This window comes from Thunnus albacares, chromosome 2, assembly GCF_914725855.1.
Source record: "Thunnus albacares chromosome 2, fThuAlb1.1, whole genome shotgun sequence".
In the NCBI taxonomy this organism is placed as follows: domain Eukaryota; kingdom Metazoa; phylum Chordata; class Actinopteri; order Scombriformes; family Scombridae; genus Thunnus; species Thunnus albacares.
In genome coordinates this window covers 8,648,555-8,662,955 of record NC_058107.1, presented here as the reverse complement: position 1 = coordinate 8,662,955, position 14,401 = coordinate 8,648,555, and the positions used below count along the sequence as shown (strand labels likewise).

General features: G+C 39.1%; 1 protein-coding gene across 1 annotated transcript; it reads left to right on the top strand.

Moving 5' to 3' along the window:
• Positions 1-6,482: 6,482 nt before the first annotated feature.
• On the top strand, positions 6,483-14,401 carry npffr1l2 (neuropeptide FF receptor 1 like 2). The gene is made up of 3 exons (XM_044364774.1): positions 6,483-6,833; positions 12,301-12,400; positions 13,059-14,401. The coding sequence occupies exons 1-3, from the start codon at positions 6,491-6,493 to the stop codon at positions 14,065-14,067; spliced, it is 1,452 nt and encodes a 483-aa protein (XP_044220709.1). The 5' UTR covers positions 6,483-6,490; the 3' UTR covers positions 14,068-14,401.

Below are 14,401 nucleotides of genomic sequence, written 5' to 3'. Positions count from 1 at the left end.
TGTTTTGTCGGGCAGCTCAGATTCAGTCATCTCTGCATTGAGATGTTTCAGGATTTCTTTGAGCTGTTTTTCCATCACTGCTCTGATGCTCACTTTTTCTGACTGCTGAGCTCCAGCAAAACTCCCAAGCCAAAAAGTGTGTTGTGTTACTATGACAATCTGCAACAGTGAGTTGTCATGTCAGCTGAGACTGCCTGCATATTAAACTGTTTTTAATATGGTGATTTTGATATTCATTGCTTATTTATTCTATTTTAATATGTTCTAACACTCTAACATTAAACGTGGTTAATGCAAATGTTGCTGACTTTTTATGTGGTGAAACATTATTAAAAACGCACAATAAGTGAAAAGTTATATGATTAATCTCACAGCACCCCTGGCCCATCCTCTTGGCATCCCGGGGTCCCGTGGCACCCACTTTGCTGTAGATCAGTAAAGTGGGTGCCACCACTCCAGTGATTTATTCATGAAAAGCCATAATAACTCATCGCTATATTGCTAATGGATTGGCTTATTGATAATCGGTAGTAGCTTAGTAGAAATCTAGCTGTGTTGAGGAGGTCAAACTATTAAAGTATGCTAATGCTGTAGGCCATTACAACCAATCAACCACCTGCTGCACTCTTGTTTTAGTAGATTATTCCAGCATAGACATAATTAGGTTTACTTGAATAAATGAGCTTTTTACTGCCTTGCAATTACGTCAGTACTATATATTAGGCTATGTAAATAAAATTGACTTGACATCAATAGATGGATGAATTGATATTCTGTTTATGTCTGCTTCTTAGTATCTGAAAGAAATCTGAAATGTTAAGATATGTGACTGACTTCCATTGAAGCCAAAGCAGAATAAGAAAGATATGCTTACAACTAATTTCATTAAGTCTAATCTTTTTCCACCATTATCACGCTGCAAAGACAATACTCTGTAGCTGCATGAATCATGTGATCGTGTAGTGTTTTGACCCTCCGCGGACGCAGGGAATACATTTAATTCTTGACATAGTTGTGACAGAGAGAAATTTGCTTCTTCGGTGGTGGTGAAAAGAGGGCAGGACATAAGTCAGACTGACAAGTGGCACCACTCACATCCTCCATTATTATGGAACTTCACAGCTATGATTTTTAGGAGTCTGTTGTAGATGCAATAATTATTTGTCCCCCTCAAAACATTATAGATCCAATCTCTCAAAAGCCTAGTTGCCAATTTTATTAACCAGGGTAGAAAACATATGGTACAATAACAGAGCTGTTGTTTGTGCTTAGATAGTTACTCAAACATAAACAAATCATATCTAATCCCTACATATCTCAGTACTATACTGTAGTGGTTTTACAGACATGAAAATTGTATCTTCCTGCTATAATTACTGATGATCAAAATTAAATAAAAAATTTTCAGTGACTGTGTGTTGTGTAGTCATGGTAGCGGTATAAAGTGTTGCTGGATTTACTCACATAGGAAATGTGCAGCTATTGAAACAATAGAAAAGCTGAGGTCTTAAGGTGTTTGACACAGAGGGACTATAAATCCTGAAATTAGGGATGCTGGAAGTCAGACAGAGTTGGGGGTGCTGAGAGAAAGTCTATATAATGAGGTCATATTAAATGCTGCACAACATTCATCATTTTTGTATTAATTTGAATGGCCAACAATATTATACACCGGTTTTAGAACATTTTACACTACAGCAGAAAGCACACTTGAACACCAACATGCTGTATGTCAAAGCAGCAAATTACCATATTCAGCTATGGACAGGAATGTTGATCCCAATCTGTAGACAATTTATTGTTGACTGAGCCACAGCCACGCAATATGGGCAGCCCCTTTATCACACAGCATGTGCAGAAACTAGTATTTCCCCTCTGGAGAGGTGGAGTATAAAGTTTATAAGCTGTAAGGATTTCTATTCACTGTATGAATAACAGTGGGGTGAAAATAAAATTTTATAAATTCCCCTCTGTCGGCTCAAGTTCAGCTTAATTCAGTCCTTTAGCAACAACAACAAATAAAGAATGTGTTTCATAGCTTCTTTCTAATTTTATTGCAAATGTCATGTTCCGAGAATGAAACTGCACTATCTAATGGCAGATCTGTGACACAAACAAGAAATAATGTAACTTACTAAATGATATAATCATACACCCTGTAACCGGTGAGACAGGACATTGATTGAATACGTATGTCAAACTTGGACATCCAAACAAGAGGACTCTTCATGGATGTGGAAAATCTCTCCCATCTATGTCTGTGCTAGGGTCAGGCATCTTGAGGTCGTGTGCAACTGCTGATGCTTTGGTCTTGTTTATGATTTCCTCCAGGGCCTTTTCATTGGGAAGGGCAGGTAAGCCTCCCTTCAGGGTCTTTACGCACTCCACTGCTGCAGCAGCCGTTGCTTTTTTTACCTTGTAGGACTTCAGCCACACAGAAAGCCAAACACTGTTTTTCTTCACTTGCTTTAGAAGCCTGGAGATCTTCGTCCTCATTTCACCGCAAACACTGTAGTCTTGCTGGAGCATGTGTAGTGTGAATGATGAAAAGGAGAAACGCAGAGGAGGAAAATTGAAACTAAGTACGTCTGTTTCCACAGTAAATCATCTGTTGACTGTTTGATGGTTATTGATTTGTGCTGTAAAACATGACTTCCATGAAATAACCAGAATATATAACGTTTTATTTCTCTCTTTCACCGGCTTTATTCTCACCGTTCGCTCTCCTTGCTCGCTCTCTCTCTCTGTCTCTCTCTCTCTCGTGCGCGCGCACTTGCCGGTGCTCAGCTGGCTTGCGCTCTCTATCTCTTTTTTGGCTGCAGAAAAAACAGTTTTGGTCATTGGGTCCTCATTTCACACTCCAAAATCGAAACAAGGTCGGAGTAGGGGCGTCAAGGTACTTTTACGTGCCTCATAGCGCTTTTGGTGTGTGTTTGGCCATTAAAAATAATAGGTGTACTTCAAAACATGCGCGTCAGATGTTTTCAGTGCGTTTGGGCCTTAAACTCTAACCCACATTCCTGAAGCCTCCCTGCAAAACTGAGCCAAACCTGAAATTCATGTAACTTAAATATCTAATCATGCAATGCAAGTTATACCGTGTTATTTGTCATGTAAATGCAAGAATAATGGTATAACTTTCATAGTTGTGTGACTATCTACCAAGGAGATATTGAACTTTGATTTTATTAACTTCATACTACATGTAACAACACTGCCCTCTAGTGACAAGAATTAAATTCCCTTATATGAAGCGTTGACAAATGTTTAGTAACTATGTATTTGTATTTTAAAACACAAGTGTTTAACTTTTGATTGTATTGAAAGAGTGAATTTTCTGAATTAATAGGAATGTAAAGATATAATGTTTGAAGGATTTGAATTCAAAGTTTTCTTTTATTGTTAAACAATAGTCACATTGATTGATTTTATATTATGAAGTAAAGGTTATATTGAACTTATATTTAAATATGTTTCTGAAAGTAATCTAATCACATAGTGTTGCCTAACTTTAGTTCCTTTCACTATTGTATTAAACTTTATTTCGGTGTAGATGGTTTAAGGTGTGTAAATAGTTTGAGTAAGTTGTATCATTGAGCGTTGTATGCTTAGACATTATGAAGTGTTTATATGAAGGTTAATGTTATTAGAAGAACTGACTTATTATGAAACGTATGTAAACTTCTTAACTGTTTTCTTGAATGGTTTTACAAATATGATACAAGCTGACAGGAAATGTTCAGACCTAGTGACTTTGAAGTGTGATTTTTGGATGTAAAAACTCAGAATTAGACTTCCCCAAAAATTCCTTTATTTCAGAAGACGTGGGCTGCAAACATCAATCACACCTAAAGTTCTGGAAAACAAAGAAATTGAATATTCATCAATTATTTGGTGCGAAAACCTTTAGAACACACCCAAATTCCTCTCGTTTTATCCTAACTTATAAAACAACCTCAAAGAGATTCCTCTTTGAGCTGGCCTCCAAGAACTTTTTATCTCTTTTATTTGTTTTTCAACTAAGTATATGCATATTTAATCTTTTATTGAAACAAGTTTAGTTTGTTTGTTTTATATGTAACATTAAGTCTTGTATTTCCACGTACAGTAATTTTATTTTGAAGTAAATGCCACTGAAGATTTGAGTGTAGTCAGATTAAACTTTATTCGGTACGCAACTCAAGTTACTACAAGCCAACCAAAGCCTGAATCCTCAACTTAAATTGAAGAAGAAAACAATGCTTGAAACTGGATCTCTACCTGCTTTCTGACAGCAATACTGCAAACTAGACGTTAAACTGGCCTAAAGACTCTTTCAGAGCAGCCTGAAATGGCTTGACTCCTTCAACACCTTTGCACCCACAAAGACATGCCCACAGTCCAAAGCCTGATCTGGGCTCTTTCACTGCAACACCGCTGGTAACACTACACCAAACAGCACTGGACCTGCTGAGATGACCCCTCAACCACGACGAAACACCTCAAAAGTAAGGCATAACATGGCTTCGTGATCAAGGGTTGATGTTGAATAACATTAAAAATTAAAAGATATTATTTAGAGAAGCTGAATTAGCTTTCCCTTAGCATTCCCCATTGCAATACGTTAAGCCTCGAGTCACACATGAGCAGTTTCATGTTGAGCAGTTTTCTGCAGGCCGTAAGAACTTTAAGTGATCATTATCTTCAGTGTGTGATGTACTATAATACTATACTGTTAGTTGAGCCACGTTTTGTGTCAGTCGTCCTGATACTGAACAATCTCAGTCTAGTTCATCTGATTTTGTATGTGCATGGAAAAAGCCTTGAGGGAATAAACAACGATTGTATTGCACTGAATCATTGAAAAGGTGAATTTAAGTGAAAAGAACTTTTTGAATGTGAAGTTCTGTTTACTTTCATTAAACAAAAATGCATTGTTAACATCTTTTATCTTTTAGCCTTACACTACATATTGAAAATCGATTTTTTGAATATACTGAACCCTTCATTAACCAGCAGTCTCTCTTCTCTTTGTTTGAAACAGACTTCAAGGTTTTGTCACAATTAAGGATAAAAAGAAAAGAATACTAAATAAAATGAGAAAATAATTCTTACGTTAAGAAAAAACTAATCAATATTAAAAGGTAGAGTCAGTGATTCTGAAGAAAGATTGTTCAATACACATTTTGTCTAATTCAGTGAATATCTCCTCACGGTCTGCTACCTGTCCGTTCTGTGTGTACGCTGAAAAAAAATCCAGTGTTCATACACAGCCCTGATTCTGTAAATGGGAAACAAACAAAGTGGCTCGGACCAAGCCACACAACACTATTCCAGTCAATCAGCAGTGAGTGTTTGTGCTCGTGCATAGGACAGGAAACCATCAGAGCAGCTGCCTGTGTGAGGACATGACAGTCTCCCATCTCCAGCAACCACTGAATGGTGGGGGAGGGCTGGCAAACTGGAGAAAGAGAGGCTGTGGCCAATTCACATAGAAAGTATGTTCTCGTGGAACAGATATGTTTCCATTTTATTAAATGTATCAATCCACATTGAATCTGAGAGTCTCACAGAGACCTCCTGTGTTTTTTTATGCTCCGAGTCTGTTTCTGTCACGTTTAGTGAAGTGTAATCTGAGCAAGCAGCTGTTAAAATCACACAGATATCCCACTGTACATGTTCTCAATTTATTATATGCACAGTATCTGCTGATGAAAACTTGGCCATATACTCAAAGACAATTACGTTCTGAATTTGGGGCATTGTTCAACTATATTTTAGGGTGTGTTAAGCCATTAATGGTGTGTTGTGACCATTATAATGTCAAGCTACCTGAAGTAATGTAAAGCAAAATTGCATAAAATCTTACATATTTATTTGCATAAACAGCATTAGCTGTAATCATACAGAATGCAATTATGATAATTAAAAAAAAACACTTACTGCTCTATTTCTCTTAGCTGTAAAGGCCCATAGCTCTGTATGCTGAATGCATTCTGTAGGTAGAACACAATCAGGCAAACAGGGTCTAACCCAGGATGGTCTACCATACATGAAAAATTGTCCTCAAGCTGGTGCAGCCGTCTTGTAACCTAATGTGAATTACATAAGGTAAGTGTCATGGTATGTGACAAACTGCTGTTATCTGCAAACAGACAAATGAGTGTAGCCAATAAAAATGTTACCTGTGGTATTTCCTAGCAGAATATATCCTCAGACTCTGTAGGCATTATTGCACAATTTCCACATGTGCACCTATACAAAAAATGAGCATTTCACCAAAATATAAAGCTTATGAAACAAGAAACCTGACAGACATTGTCAAGCTGAGGTGGATGAGCAGTGAGCTTTGTCAAATTTCAAACACACATCAGGTTGGAAATTTTTTACACCCCCAGTTGGTGTTCTATATTTTTTTTGTTATGTATATCATGTTTAAATGCAAAACTGTAAATTAAGAGAAAAAAAATGTTTGTCTCTTCTTGTCACTATTTGATTTCTCCTGCAAAGGATGGAGATGCTGGACAACATGGGGGATGAAAGCATGGAATTGGAGGGATCAGCCATCACAGCAGCTCTTATAAACACCAGCCTAGATGGCGCTGCCAATGTCACCAACGTTACCTTTTTACCCTTCTATCAGCACTCTCTGTGTGTGGCTGCCAGCTACATCTTGGCATACTTCTTCATCTTCCTGCTGTGTATGGTGGGGAACATCCTGGTGTGTCTGATCGTGCTGGGAAACCGCCGTATGCGCACAGTCACCAACCTCTTTATCCTCAACTTGGCTATCAGTGACCTACTGGTGGGCATCTTCTGCATCCCGACAACGCTGGTGGACAACCTCATCACAGGTAATAAATACCCCGTAATAACTCCTCAGCAATGTATTGCAGGAAAGTCAATTCAGGCCATAAATGTATACATGTACCAAAATGAATTTCATAAATTAATAAATTGAGCTGAGTTATGACATCTTTGGAGCTTGTCCTGAAAATGATCTAGAAGATTGCTCTCACCCCAAAAGAAAAACACAAAACTCATAGATGATACTCCCTCAAGTAGTTGGCAAAAGTCCAGATTTACCAAAAAACAAATACCTTCAAGAGAATTCACAAACTCTGTCATCACAGGAGATATCAAAAACAAAGTGGGCCAAATTACCACAAAGACAAAATTTCATTTTATAAAAATGTCTCATTTGATCCTGGATGAGCCCCCAGTTTGTCAAAAACCTGGACAAAGGAGGGGAGAGCACACATGAGTTGTAACTAAGAAAAACTAAAAAATAGGATCATTGTACAGAACATAACTAAAAGATTAATTAAACTAAAGACCAACAACACCAAACAGGGTAGAAGCCAGAGGAGAGAGGGCAAGTAGCTGACAAGATAGTGGATAAATGTACACACTCTTCTGACACTTGCACAAAGTGGTGGATAGTAATTATAATGCACTATACTATATATTAAATAGGTAGTGATTTCAAACACAGGTCAGCTGTCCATTTGATTATTGCTACAAACAGATCACATCAAACTTTTAGTTTTTTTTCTGGCCTCAGTGACAGCTAGGTTATCATGTCACTACATGCTTGTTCAACAGTGTTGGTCAGGCCTTGCTTAGTTTGGTTTAATTTACACTGGTGATAGAAAAAAGCTAATCAAGTTAGCATGACAGTATTTCAATTAGCTAATAGTTCCAACCGGATTTCAAAAATCACTCAGTCCTCAGTAACAAAAACTACTCAAACGTCCTGCTCTCTCTAGCTATGTGAGCCTCTCTACTGTATTCCAGGCAGCTCATGATGAAACCCTGCAAGTTTCTGCAGACAATTCGAGTGTCTCCAACTAATATAATAAAAAATAAAGTGACTGACTCTAACCCTGATCCTCAGTAGGCTTTGATCTTGGCCGCATCCACATTTAGGATGTCAGTTGTAAGTGTCCTTTGCTGATATAGTGCTTGTTGCACAATAAACAATTTTCATTATTTTTCACATTCTCTAGTTTTTGGTGGTAACTTTTTCATAGTCTTATCAGCTAATGCCAACTAGGAAATGGCCATATGGTGGCTGGTGCCTAGCCTATGCATGCAAGGTCTCCCATGAGTTTAAAAGGTTGGCCCAACCTTGTGTTCTATTACTTCTTGCCTAAAGTTGGATTTTCACCTGATGTGGGGGGTTACAGCAGTCTTGCAGGAGAAGCATTCAGTATAGGTTTTGATTAATTGGATTTCACCTTTTGGTAGCACTACGGCACTTGATGTCTATATTGTACATGATGCAATATAGTGCTTAAATTATATCACAGTTAATCACACATCATCACAGTAATTATGTTTGTGGCATACTTTGTCTTTTCTCATTACTTAGTACTAACTGGTGAGGAATCAGCCTGTTTACATTCTTTCATTCGCTGTGATAGAGAGCAGCATTTGTGGTAAGCAGGTTTGTGGTGGACATGGCCTTCCTAGATATGCGTTACTATAAGTTACTGAGACTTTCTTTAACTTGCTTTAAGGCCTTGAAAATCAATTTTCTTATCAGTTTCATAGTATGACTGATGGGGTCCTGCATGTACACAAACTATTTTCTGCCAACATTGGAGCAATTTTGGTTGTTACAGTATTTCTTTATTTTGTCTCAGTTCTCCTCTCCTTGGTTTGAAGTGGGTAGGGCTCAGTTAGAAAAAAATGATGTCATGTGTGCCCATGAACTAATAAGGACTTATCAGCATTTGAATCAGAATATGACAATTGGTGGGTTGTTTTGCCATCGTCAATCAAATCTGATTAAACCACACCTGCACAGTCCTGATGAGGCAAGATAGTTGAATTTTGAGTATCATTTTAAAGATTTTTTAATACATGATTTTTCATGTATCATCATTCACTATCATCTAATAGTGTTAGAAGAGTGCTGATTATGTGTTGTAGATGCATTGCTGCTTAAGCAGCATTATCATATTAAAGCCAGGGTTCAACATAACCCATGGTCCAATGGCCAAGAGCCAGTAAAAGTTTATGCAGGGCAAGTTATCGGTTTAATGTAGTTAAATATCATGTTGATGTGGAGGTCATCAAAAGTCCTGACGGGGACGACATAAGACTTACAGTGAAAAAGGTATCGTTTGATCCAGCTCAGACCTTTTCATGGTTACTGAAAGAACTTTAGTCAAAGGGGCCTGACAGTCAAAGGACTGTTATATATTGCAAGACCATTAGAGATTGTTCTGAGCTCTACAGTTCAGTCTTCAAACATTATCTTCGGAAGAAATTTCTCTATCCAGTGGGAGCAAGAGACCTACCAGAAAACAGGCTTGTTGCCACTCTGAGACATCTGAGAATGTCGAGCAAGACATCATCAAATCTTTGGGGGATGAGTCAGCTGTTCTCAGAGTTGTAATAGCCACCACAACTCTTGGAATGGATGTTGACTTAAAGGGTGTCTGTCATGTTGCGAACTTAGGACCACCACATGACCTAGAGGCATGCATGCAAGCGTATGGGAAGTCAGGCCGGGACGGTTCAAGTTTACACTCAATCATATTGTTCTACGGAAGACAATTGCTTGGAGTGTCAGACAAAATGCGGCAACATGTGTCTGGACATGTTGCAGGAGGTTGACATTGATGCGCCTCTTTGACGAACAGGAAGCAACCCCCATATCTCCAAAACATAACTGCTGTGACCACTGTGCCAAATCATGTGACTGCAAGGAAGGCTGTGATGGGGAGGAAAGTCCCTTGGTGAGTCATGCAGGTGAACTCTTGGTGAACTTAATGAACTTTAGCCTTTACCAAATAAATGTTGGTCTGTATCTGCTGGATGTGTAAATAGCCATTGTTTGATAACAACTTAAAAAAATCATAATATGTTATCTTATTTTATAGAACTTGTAGAAGTTGCATTTACAGTGTGTTTCTGCTGCTCCCAAGTGGCCCAAAAATAAGATGAATAAATGTTGGTGCTCCGGTTGGATCCACATGGAGAGCCGGGGCTAACATTAGCTGGGAGGCTAGCTGGCTGTGCTTCCCTCCGGTCATGCTGTGGCTAACGCTCCGCTAGCCTCCCAGCTAACATTAGCCCTGGCTCTGAAGGTGGATTCAACCGGAGCACCGAGCCCCGGTTAGTTATTCAGGTTAAAGTGGGAAGAAGCAGCGGGTCTGTTGGGCAGCTGAGTGAAGTGGAGCCTGCGGAGGAAACACTGGTCCGCGGAGGAGCTGCTGTGTTCAGCTGCACAGATAGGAAACACTTCGGCTGCCAGGATGTACCACTCTGTTTGGAAAAAACCCCCTTCTTTTTGGTTTATACCGGCAGTTGGCAACCAGCGTATTAGGTGCATTACTGCCACCTTCTGCTCTGGAGTGTGGACCAGAGATTAACCACCAACTTGGCAGGTTCATTAAAGTTTTAATGCTGAGCTACTGAACTCTAGTCTTCCTAAGTTCTTCCCTTATATACTGTCTTTCTTGATCATAGTAGCCTATAATCTATGCTTGCATGCATAATAGTCTCTTCAGCCAGCTGGAAAAAATATGTGCATATATCGGTATCGACATCTGCAACCACAATGAGTTGGAAATATCGGCATATCGGCAAAAAATCCAATATCATGCATCCCTAGTTGGCAATGTAGTTGCCCACTACAATGGCATCTACCAAACAGTACACGCATACAATATAATATGATAATACGTAGGCGTTGTGGTTGTCCGCCAGAAACTGTCATAAATTTTATTCAGTTTTAAGCCACATTTTTACAACAAACTTTTTTCAGATGAAGGATTTTAGTCATCGGACATCTGGATCTTCAGTTATCAGAGAAACAAGCTGAGCGTTAGTGTAAACGTTAGTGGCAGCTCGGCTCACACAGAGCCCATCCTGGACATCCTGTGTCCGCCGAACAGCCTCAGAGAAACACTGATTTTTTAAATGTGAAACTGCTTTATTCAGTGTTTTTACCAGTTTTAATCCTCATGTATGTTTGTGTTGGAGAGGAGGAGAACTATGGAGAATCGGATCCTGGTAAAAACCTGCTGAATGTCTTGATCTTAAGTTATCAGAGAAAGCTGAGCAAACATGAGCAGACGTCCTGTGTCTGTTGAACAGCGTCAGAGAAACACTGATTTTTAAAATGAAACTACTTTATTCAGTGTTTTTACCAGTTTTAATCACCAGGTCCATTTGTTTTGGAGAGGAGGAGACCTCTGTGGATAATTTGACTCCCAGTAAAAATCTCATAAACAATGAACACTAAAGTAATCCTAACTGGGAGAAACTGACTGCAATTACGGTGGTTGTTTAACAATGAAGACAACAACTCCCATTATCCCATGCTACTTCACAATGTCATCAAACTCCGTCTTTTGTTATTGTTTTGATTTAGAGACCCCTAGCGGGAGAAATGACATATTGTGCGTTTAAAGGCTCCTTTGCTGCTTTGGCAGGGACAATGAAACAATGATCATGTTGAAAGGAAGGAAGAAAGGTGTGAGTCATATGTCCTAACTGTCACACTGCATTTCCTCTGCCATTCAATAACAAAGAAATACAAGGTGGCATGCCTTCACGTGCCCAACATACAATACAAATTAGAAAGGGTATCAAGTGAAATGAATATGTTTTAAGTTCCCGTCCACTTAAAAATGTGTTTTTCCTCTTGTTCCGTCAGTTGGATGTTTGAGCTTCACTGTGCAGAATGATGTATGTGCAGAGTTTGACACTAGAAGGCTGTTTTCATAAAAGTTTGCTGAAGAAGGAAAGTTTCTTTGTGCTCACCTAAAATCTGAGTTTAAGGCTTGTACGTACGAGCATGATTTGTGACATCACAACTAGTTTGGACCCAGTCGAGGTCCAGTATGCAAGTTACACAAGTGTGATGTTGAAATTTGAACTCAAGTGCACACAGACACATGAACATTACAGAGAAGTAGGAGACAAAACATATAGTATTTCTATATGTCTTAAAACATGTCTGGAGGGAATCTAAGTATCACTTGACCAATTTAATCCGAAATCTAAATATAATCTAAACCTGACCCATTTTTAAATACGAGTTCAAAACCAATCTTCATCCATTTCTGAACTTAAATTCCAGTTTTAAGAATATCTGCAGACTCCCTGAATCTGTAAACTGATGTAAAACTTCTTACATTATTACAATTCTATTTATGCACATTACAAGTTGTTAATGAGTTAGCTGTGAATTGTTGTTAAAGAGTGACAATAATATCACTGAATTCCCATTAACATCCAGCCCCTAGCTTGAGTATTACTCTATTGAGTGTTTTCCTATTCTTTTTTTTTTTTTTTTAACAGGTTGGCCCTTTTCTAACACAGTGTGCAAGATGAGTGGCTTTGTGCAGGGCGTGTCTGTGTCTGCATCAGTCTTCACCCTGGTGGCAATTGCTGTCGAAAGGTTAGTATATGTTCTGGTTGATACCTAATATCAGTTATAGTTGGTGCTGAAACGATAACTAATTAGTTGAAATTGATTGAGTAACTGAAATATTATTTTTGTCATTTGTGAAGTAAAAATACCAAATATTTGATGATTACAGCTAATCAAATATTTAAATTTTATATTTGCTTGGCTCTCCTTTTAACATTCTGATTTTGTTGACCATTTGAAAAACAAGACATGCAACTTTAAAATACAACTTAAAGCTGCTATAATGGATATTTTTATTTTAATAATGGATCAAATGGTTACGTGTAATGTAAATTGGGTCACTTGCAGTGACAAACCCACAGAGAATTATCACCCAACTCTGCACTTCCTGTCAGTACTACTTAGCATCTTTAGGCTCATTGTTTTGGTTTTATGGTCCACCACTTTTACTGTTTTGGTTCACTCTCACTGCGTTGTTTTAAGAGGCAGAAGGAAGCTGTTAAAGTACACTAACTCACCAGCACCAAAAAGCAGACAGACTAAGTTAAGTTAGTGAAAAAACAGCTGTTTTTCATTGTTATGGAAAATGATGTACCTACTTCAGTTTCTTTTATTCTTTTGTTTATGGTTGGTGTTTACGTAAAGCTATATGGCTAACTAATGGCACTGCACTTTTTTATCACAGGTTTCGCTGTATAGTGTACCCTCTACAACCCAAGCCGACCATACTTGTTGCCAAGGCAGCTATTGGGTTAATCTGGGTGCTTGCAGTGGTGATCATGTGTCCTGCTGCAGTGGCATTGACTGTGGAGGAAGTTCCTTTCCACTACATGGTGTACAATGATGACTTCAACCATACATTCCCCCTTTACACCTGCTATGAAAACTTTGCCAAGCCACAGATGAGAAAGGTCTACACAGCAGTTCTGTTCGCTCACATCTACCTAGTGCCCCTCACAGTCATCTCACTGATGTATGGAAGCATTGGAGTCAAACTGTGCTCGTCTGTGGTTGCAAACAGAGAGCCCCAGCTGGCCAACGCCACAGTCCAGGTCGGGGGTAGAAGGGGTGGTCAGCAAATGATATCACAGAAAAAGATCAAGGTGATAAAGATGTTGATCCTGGTGACCTTGCTGTTCATGCTGTCCTGGCTGCCACTCTGGACTCTCATGATGATGACGGACTATGCAGGCTTGGACAGAGATCAGCTGGACCTTCTGACCAGCTACATCTTCCCTTTTGCCCACTGGCTGGCTTTCTCCAATTCCAGCGTCAACCCCATTATCTATGGCTACTACAATGAGAACTTTAAGAGGGGCTTCAAGGCAGTGTGCAAGTCCAGGACCTTCTCCTGCCTAGTGCAGTGCCAGCTGTGGAGGAGGATTGCCAGGTGGGGTAGGAGAGGAATGTCTGTGCAAGCACCTTGTGGAGGTACTGATTTCAGAGATGCCACTAGTAATCACAACCACCTAATACTTGGACTGAGAAATCGAGTCCACAATGACAACAAGTTGACCGACACAGCTGTGCTCAATAGGAGTGCAAAGGTGGGGTCTGTGGCAGCCCACTCAAAGAGAAGTGTTTCAGATCAAGGCTTAGAAATGGCAGCTGTGAGTAAGAAAGGCAGTAATGGTGAAGAGTCAGGGAGGGTTAGTTCACTGGCAGTTTCAGTGTATCAGGCGTGGGATAACTGAGTTTTCACAAAGTTATCCAGAATTAACCAAACAAAGCCATAGTATGTTGCATTGTAGTCCAAGGAAGGAATGATCAATTATCAGATGTTACATATGTGATGTGTTTACTGTTTGGAAGGATAATTACACACTGCAACCCTAGTTGCAGCATCTAACATAAGCACTGAAAATTGCTAATGCTCATGTTCAGCCAATCAAGAGCAGCACAGCTGACTCCACAGGAGCTAGTAAAATGTACCTTGGGCTTACTGTAATTTTTGCCCATATGTCCCATATTACCATAACAATGTATTAATCCCTATCATGACAGAGAAAGTAGAGTTCAGTGAGGCAA

Coding starts and splice junctions, on each gene's coding strand:
- npffr1l2 (XM_044364774.1), top strand. CDS start 6,491: ATGGAGATGCTGGACAACATGGGGGATGAAAGCATGGAATTGGAGGGA. Junction 6,834..12,300: donor GGTGGACAACCTCATCACAG/GTAATAAATACC, acceptor TTTTTTTAACAG/GTTGGCCCTTTTCTAACACA. Junction 12,401..13,058: donor GTGGCAATTGCTGTCGAAAG/GTTAGTATATGT, acceptor TTTTTATCACAG/GTTTCGCTGTATAGTGTACC.